Source organism: Galeopterus variegatus, unplaced genomic scaffold (assembly GCF_000696425.1).
Source record: "Galeopterus variegatus unplaced genomic scaffold, G_variegatus-3.0.2 Scaffold14741, whole genome shotgun sequence".
Classification (NCBI taxonomy): Eukaryota; Metazoa; Chordata; class Mammalia; order Dermoptera; family Cynocephalidae; genus Galeopterus; species Galeopterus variegatus.
Window position 1 is genome coordinate 15,740 of NW_007740852.1, and position 8,606 is coordinate 24,345.

General features: G+C 44.7%; 1 protein-coding gene across 1 annotated transcript in view; it reads left to right on the forward strand.

The window, feature by feature from the left end:
- LOC103582049 (olfactory receptor 2Z1-like) overlaps positions 1 to 4,388 on the forward strand; it is a 9,249-nt gene extending 4,861 nt beyond the window's left edge. The window contains exon 2 of the mRNA XM_008563738.1: positions 3,495 to 4,388. Within this exon, the coding sequence (XP_008561960.1) occupies positions 3,495 to 4,388 (894 nt within the window). The remainder of the gene's footprint in view (positions 1 to 3,494) is intronic.
- The last annotated feature ends 4,218 nt before the right edge of the window (positions 4,389 to 8,606 follow it).

Below are 8,606 nucleotides of genomic sequence, written 5' to 3' on the forward strand. Positions count from 1 at the left end.
CATTTCCCTGATGATTAGTGATTTTGAGCACTTTTTCATGTACCTGCTGGCCATTTGTATAGCTTCCTTCAAAAAATCTCTATTCAGCTCCTTTGCCCATTTTTAATTAGATTATTTGTTTTTTTACTGTAATGATTTTGAGTTCCTTATATATCCCGGATGTTAATCCCTTGTTGGATATATAGTTTGCGAATATTTTCTCCCATTCTGTAGGTTGTCTTTCCACTGTATTGATTGTTTCCTTTGCTGTGCAGAAGCTTTTTAGTTTGATATAATCTCATTTGTTTATTTTTTTATCTTGTTGCTTGTGCTTCTGGGGTTTTTTATTCATAAAGCCTTTGCCCAGTCCTAGTTATTGAAATGTTTCTCCTATGTTTCATTCAGTAATTTTATGATTTGGAGTCTTATATTTAAGTCCTTAGTCCGTTTTGAGTTGATTTTGGTATATGGTGAGAGGTACAGGTCCAGTTTCATTCTTTTGCCTATGGATGTCCAATTTTCCCAATGCTGTTTATTGAAAAAATAGTCTTTTCCCCAATCTATGTTCTTGTTGCCTTTGTCAAAGATCAGTAGGCTGTAAGTATGTGTGTTGATTCCCAGGTTTTCTATTTTGTCCATTGGTCCAGGTGTTTGTTTTTATGCCAGTACCATGCTGTTTTGGTTACAATAGCTTTGTAATATAATTTGAAGTCTGGTACTGTTATGCCTCTGGCTTTATTTTTTTTGTTCAGGATTGCTTTGGCTATTCAGGGTCTTTTGTTGTTTTATATGAGTGTTAGGATTGTTTTTTCTATTTCTGTGAGGAATGTCATTGGTATTTTGATGGGGGTTGCTTTGAATCTGTAAATTGCTTTGGGTAGTATGGACATTTTCACAGTGTTGATTCTTCCAACCCAAGAGCATGGAATGTCTTTCCATCTTTTGGTGTTTTCTTTAATTTCCTTCAATGGCGATTTGTAGTTTTCATTGCAGAGATTTTTCACATCCTTGATTAACTTTATTCCAAGCTATTACTATTATTATTTTGGTGACTATTGTAAATAAACTAGCTTTCTTGATTTCTTTATCTGCTAGTTCATTATTGGAGTATAAAAACACTACTGATGTTTGGGTGTTGATTTTGTATCCTGCAACATTACTGAAATTGTTAATCAGCTCTAAGAGTGTTTTGGTGTAATTTTAAGTTTTTCTGTATATATAGAATCATGTCATCTGCAAAAAGGGACAATTTGACTTTCCAATATAGATGACCTTTATTTCTTTCTCTTGCCTGATTGTTCTGGCTAGTACTTTTAATACTATGTCAAATAGGAGTGGTGAAAGTGGGCATTCTTGTCTTAATCCTGTTCTTAAGGGAAAAACTTTTAGTTTTTCCACATTCAGGATGATGTTGGTGATTCATTTGTCATATATGGCTTTTATATTGTATTTCTTTATGTGCCTGGTTGTGGAGGCAGGGGCAGGGCTGGTCTGCAGCTCCCATCTCAAGACCCCTGGGTGGCAGCAGTGGCATCACCACCATTATTAATCCACTCACAATGGCATGGTCTTACAATCTAATTACCTCTTCAAGGCCCCACCTTTCAATTACCAGAATAGGATTTTCCACCCTCAGCATTTACAGTGGGTATTAAGTTTTGGGGGGACATTCAACACATGGTACCCACCTATGATCTCTGGCAAATATTAATCTGTTATATCCTTCTATAATCTTATTATTTCAAGAATGTTATGTAAGTGGAATTATACAGTTTATAACCTTTTTGGTATAGGAGTCTTTCACTCAGTGTGATTCCCTGGAGATTCCTCCAAGTTGTTGAGTGTATTAATACTTTATTACTTTTGTTGCTCCATAGCATTCCATGGTATAGATGTACTACAGTCTGTATAACCATTCACCTGTTGAAAAGACATCTGGAAGTGGCTGGCTGTGCTCTCTCTCTGTAGCCATGCCTCAAGGCATTTCCTGCCACCCAAGAAGCAGCTTGTCAGGCCCCCTCTTTCCAGGATTTCCTGAAACCTCACCCACTGCCTGAGAAGAAGCCCTCTCTCTGAAGGCCCACCTAGTTGCTTCACCCACTACTCAAGAAGTGGCACAGCAGCCCCACCCTTGGCAGACCTGCTCCTGAACCACTGAGTGACACGTGGCCTTGAGAAGTGAAGCGGATCGGTCCCCAGCAGATCTGCACCAAGCTGGCCATGTCAAAGCATGTCTACAATGCTGGCTAAGAAAAATAGCCCAGGAGTTTTGGGGCCATCTCATATACATACATCTTAGTGAGAAACAGTCTGGCTGACATGACCCTGATGTCCATGCCCCTGGTCAGGGAATCAGCATGGTGACCATGCTCCTTGTGAACTAAGCCTGGAGACACTGACATCCCACATGCTCACCCTCCAGCCTGAGAATCAATCCAGCAGCCTCATCCCCAGTGAGCCAGCTCCTGAGACAACCATCCAAAGTGAGTACATGCATGCCTCTGGCCTGAGACCACCCTTGGCAAATCTGTGCCAGAACCACCACCAACCTCCCAAAAATAGGACATTGAAGAACTTGAAGACATAGTGAAAGTTGATGGCAGCTGAAGAAACTACACAGAGTCTACATTACTGCATCAGTCCAGATCAAAGCCATTGTACTGTACCCAATTGACACCTTAGATGCATTTGCAGGTGAACATCTTTCCTCATGCAAGCCACTCTACAAAACTCAGAGGTCACTGTTCCAGCAGATGCACAGATATCAACACAGGGAAACAAGAAACATGACAAACAAGGAAACATGACACCACCAAGGAAACAAAATAGTGGTTTAGTAACTGGTCACAAATAATAAGAAAATGCCAATGTGCAGGAAAAGAAATTCAAATTAATAATCTTTTTATTTTTATTTATTTTTAGTTTTTAAATTTTATTTTATTTTGTCAATATACAATGTGGTTGATTATTGTGGCCAATTACTGAAACCTCCCTCCTTCCTCCCTCTCCCCACCCCCACCGCCTCCCTCCCAACAACCTCCTTTCTGTTCACTTCAAGGAATTGTAATTGCTGTGTCCTCTTCCCTCCCCACCAGGTTTTTCGTGTATTTATTTATTTATTTTTAGCTCCTACAAATAAGTGAGAACATGTGATATTTCTCTTTCTGTGCCTGACTTGTTTCACTTAATATAATTCTCTCTAGGTCCATCTATGTTGTTGCAAATGGCAGTATTTTATTCTTTTTTAAAAGCAGAGTAGTATTCCATTGTGTAGATATACCACATTTTCCGTATCCGCTCATCTTATGATGGACACTTGGGCTGGTTCCAACTTTTAGCTATTGCAACGAGTGCTGCAGTGAACATTGGGGAACAGGTATACCTTCAGCTTGATGAATTCCATTCCTCTGGGTATATTCCCAGCAGTGGGATCCTGGGTCATATGGTAGATCTATCTGCAATTGTTTGAGGAACCTCCATAGCATTTTCCACAGAGGCTGCACCATTTTCCATAGAGGCTGAACACAGGGTCACACCTGGTCCTCTTCTTTCTTGTGGTCACCATGTTCACCATGGTTCTTCTGGGAAGCACCATCCTGCTCTACCTGATTCACACAGACTCCAGGCTCCACACACCCATGTACTTCCTGCTCAGCCAGCTCTCTCTGTTAGACGTTGGCTTTCCACTGACCACCATTCCCAAGATGATGACTGACTTCCTGCAGGGAGGAGGCTCCATCTCCTTCGGGGGCTGTGCAGCTCAGATATTCTTCCTGATGCTGATGGGTGTCTCTGAGGGTGTCTTGCTATCCCTCATGTCTTACGACCGCTATGTTGCTGTGTGTCATCCTCTGCACTATGCTGTGCTCATGAGACGTCAGGTCTGCCTGCTCATGGTGGGCACTTCCTGGTTCTCAGGTGTGCTCGTAGCCTCCATCCAGACCTCCATCACTCTTCATTTCCCCTACTGTGCCTCACACACTGTGGACCACCTCTTCTGTGAGCTGCCTGCCCTCCTGAAGCTCTCTTGTGCAGACACCTCTGCCTATGCATTGGCGCTGTCCATCTCTGGGGTGCTGATCTTGCTACTGCCCATTTCACTCATTGCCGCCTCCTACGGCCATGTGCTGGGGGCCGTTCTCCGCATGCACTCAGCAGAGGCCCGACACAAGGCCTTCACCACATGCTCCTCACACATCACCGTGGTGGGGCTCTTTTATGGGGCAGCCACGTTCATGTACATGGTGCCAGGCACCTACCACAGCCCACAACAAGACAATGTGGTCTCCCTCTTCTACAGTCTCATCACCCCCACACTCAACCCCCTTATCTATAGCCTGAGGAACAGAGAAGTTCAACTGTCATTGGCCAAGGTCCTTCACAGAGCTGGCTTCAGGTCAATAAGATGACCGCATGGTGATGCTGGTTGTCCTAGGAACTCTTCCTTAGATATGAAACCTATCTCTCATTGGCCGTCCATGGGGTGCAATATTTACTATGTGAGCAGCCCCCTACCTCCTCCCAGACTCCCTTTTTCTTTTATGAATTTGTAGAAAACAAACCTAGAGATCCTAATCACTTAAACAAGAAGACGGATCTTTTTTTCAGTTAAATAGAAGAAAAAAAATTGACTGCAAGCATGTCGATTCAACAGCAGAGATGGATCTCAGCTTATGAGTATTTTGCCCACGTATTAGTGCCCTGCCTTATACCCCATTCTTACACATTTCTGCAGAGTGAGTCATGGGTCCAGGATCCAACCCCTGAAATCCAAGCAAGAATGATCTAGGGACTGGTGATGCTCTGACAGTTTCTGCCCTTGATGGCTCTTGATAGTGTCTTTGTTTGGGTCATATTTGTAGTTTTTACAGAAGTGAATGGCTGTCACTGGATATATCCCTTTCTGGTTGTATTAGTCTGTTTGTGTTGGTACGACAGAAATACCTGAGACTGGGTAATTTATAAAGAACAGAGGTTTATTTGGATTATGATTCTGGGACAGTTGCATCTGGTGCAGGCCTCAGGCTGTTTCTACTAATGGCAGAAGGTGACAGGCAGCTGGTGGGTACAAGCAGATCACATGGTGAGAGGAAGCAAGAGAGAGAGAAGGAGGTTCCACGGTCTTTTAAACAACCAGCTCTCATGGGAACTAATATAGTGAGAACTCACTCTTTAATCCCCCTCCCCCAGGGAGAGCATCAATCCATTCATGAGGGATCTGCCCCCATGACCCAAATGGCTTCCAGCACTGCCACATTGGGGATCAGATTTCTGCATGAGTTTTAGGGGGACAACACATCCAAACTCTATCACTGGTCAATCCAAGCATATGTAATTATCATGGTCAAAATTGTTATAGAGCTGTGATGTGAGATGGTGAGGTCCACTCTTGTCCATACATCAGGGCCATCTAAGATTGGATGTTGCCATTTTAAAACTTTTATTGTCATCACCAACAGGCACAAGAGTTAAGATCACTCAGTTAATGATTTCAAGGGTAATGACACATCCCTGCTCTTTGCTTTGCAGAGATATTTGTCTAATGTATCATTGGGTTATGAAGCCGAGCCATTTATGAATAGAAAGGCTCAACTGATATGTCACCCTAAGAATTTTGCATGGCAAGTGCCAATCTATGTTTGGGGGTATGGGTGTGTTTCAGGGGAGGGAGTTTTGAGTGGAAGCATTTAAGTAATTGAACCACACTGTCAAACTCACACTCAATCCCAAGCATTATTTTCAGAGCTAGCTTGGACCAATTATTGTAGGTATCAGGGATAATACATACGGCATGTTATAGGACATTATAGTATCCCAGATGATCTAACCTGGACTTTGTATGAGCAATAATCTTTTATTTGTAAAGCCACCAGAATTTTGTGTTATCACAGCATAGTCCCCCCCCTCCAACTCTATAAATGCATGCTATTATTATCTTATTTACAGATTAGGAAATTAATGCACCTGGACATTAAAGTGTCCAGGTCACCTAGTTAGGAAATAGGGGAGCTGGGATTTAAACCCAGGATGTCTGTGTCCATATTCAACATCATCACGATGCTCCCACCTGGCATAGCCTGTGATAGAGTTTGACCAATGAACATGCTCCAACAAGAGACCAATTGAGCATGTGGAAGACTATGTTACATAACTGGGAACCACCCCCTTAGTTGAATATTCATTAGACAGTGAAACTATCAAAGCTGAATCCCAGCAGAAGGTGGGGCTGTTGCTCACTCTCCTGGAGGCAGCCTGCATTCTGCCTGTGGAGTGTGTATTTCTTTCTTTTTGTATCACGCTTACTTTCAGCTAGTGGCTGCTCACTCTCTTGAGCCAGCCTGCACTCTGTACTGAACTTTAAGTGTGTACTTATTGCTTTTGTGTTAAACTTGATGTGGGCCCTGCTCAGTCTCTTGAGGTAGGTTGCACTCTCTCTGTGAAATCTGTACCTCTTATTCATTACATTACCACCCCCACCACCCTCTGACATGTTCTGTACCTTATCTCAGCCTACAAAGTTAATTCAGTGATTTTTCTGAGTAGCTGGAGGCCACCTGCAGGTTGAGGTTCCCCAGCAAGACCCTCTGCACCTTCAGTGACCTCCTTTGCAGGTTCAGGTGTGGACTTAACCTGGAGTGGCTGGATGCAGGCCTCACCTCCCTGCCCCAGGTTCTGCACCTGCTGCAGCCACCACTGATCATTTAAATGACCCAAAGACCCCCATACCAGTGTCAGAGTGAGAATGCAGCAGAATCACTACTTTTAACCTGTGCTCAACCAGGGGAAGAAAACTCTAAGGCACTTTTTTGAGTGTGTGTCGCTGCCTGGTATAGGGATCTGAGCCGATGACCTTGGTGTTATAAGGCTGCACTCTAACCAACTGAGCTTACCGGCCAGCCTCAACACTTTTCATAGTGTTGTCTAGAAACTGCTTAGTTAGCCAATATCTGTCTTCTGATTGGGATAAGCAGTTTCTAGACAACACCATGATTGGCTAACTACTATCCTCACAACAACAAACAGTAAATTATTCAGAATTGAATCCTCCTTTGTGTTACAGAGTTTGTATTAATTTGATGCCCAGACAAACGGAAATGGAACAGCATCACATGCTGGCACAAACTCTGCACCTTATGCGGAAGAGTAACTACCATCTTTATGACTGATTGAGTCATTCTCTTCACCTACCTTAACGCATGGAACCACGAGCCTTTTTCCCCCATGGCAGTGGATGAAACAGTGTTTCTGAGACTCTCCCAAGCAGTCTCCACCCCAGAGTAACAGGAGTCAGCACCAGGGAAAAAAAGGACGACATTAGACACCTACTGTTCTTACTAAGTAGAAGAAAAAAAGACAAACGGGAGACATTCTTTATATTTACTGTAACTGCAAGTCTGAATAGAAAAATTTTAGGGCTGCGCTGGAACACAACTGACAATTTCCAAGGCAGATCACACCCGGCCCTGGGGACATCCCCAAACTGCCCCTGAGCCTCTCCCTATGCCCATCCCGCAAACTGCCACTGAGCCACTCTGCATGGCCATCCGAGCCACTCTGCATGGCCATCCCCCCCAAACTGACCCTGATCTCATCCCCCTGACAGCCCCCACAGACGGACCCTGAGCTCTTACCCCATGGCCATCTCCTCAAACTGCCCATGAGCTCCCCACCCCTCTCCCAGCCATCCCCTCAAAAAGCCCCAGTGCCCCAACCCACCTGGCCATACCACCAAACCTCCCCTGAGCCCCTTCCCCCCACAATCCCCCAAACCACCCCTGAGACCCTTTCCCGGGCCATCCCAGGTTGAGTGCAAGGACAGCTAGTCCATGGAGGTTGACTGTGATGTCCCCGACCCAATGGATGTTGAGTGCGAGGACACCGAGCCTATGGCAGTTGAAGGAGAGGACAGTGAGCCCATGGAGATTAAGTGTGAGGAGAATGAGTCCATGGAGATGGAGTGCAAAGACAGAAACACAAGGAGACTGAGTGCAAGGACAGCAAACCACTGGAGTTGGAGAGCAAGAACAGCAAGCCAATGGAGATTGAGTGTGAGGACAGAGAGGTAATGGTGTTGGAGTGCAATGACGAGGAGCTAAAAGTGTTTGAGTGCTACAACAATGAGCCAGAGGAGATGTAGTGTGAAGACGGGGAGCCCATGGAGGTTGGGTGCAAGGACAGTGAGCCAATGGAGTTGGAGTGTGAAGAGAAGGAGCCAAAAGTGCTTGAGCGTGAGGACAGCAAGCCTGTGGAGTTGGAGTGTGAAGACAGCAAGCCCATGGATGTTCAGTGCAAGAACAATGAGCCCATGGAGATTCAGTGTGAGGACCATGAGCCCATGGAGGTAGAGAGTGAGGACAGCAAGGCCATCGAGGTTGAGTGAGAGGACAGTGAACCCATGGATGTAAAGCATAAGGACAGTGAGCTCATGTAGACTGCGAGGACAATGAGCCAATGGATTTAAAGTGTGAGGATAGTGAACTCATGGAGATTGAGTGCAAAGACAGTGATCCAGTGGAGGTTGAGTGCGAGGACAGCAAGGCCATGGAGGGTGAGTGCAAGGACACCAAGCCAATGGAGTTTGAGTGTGAGGACAGCGAGCCAATGGAGGTTGACTTCAACGTCCCCAT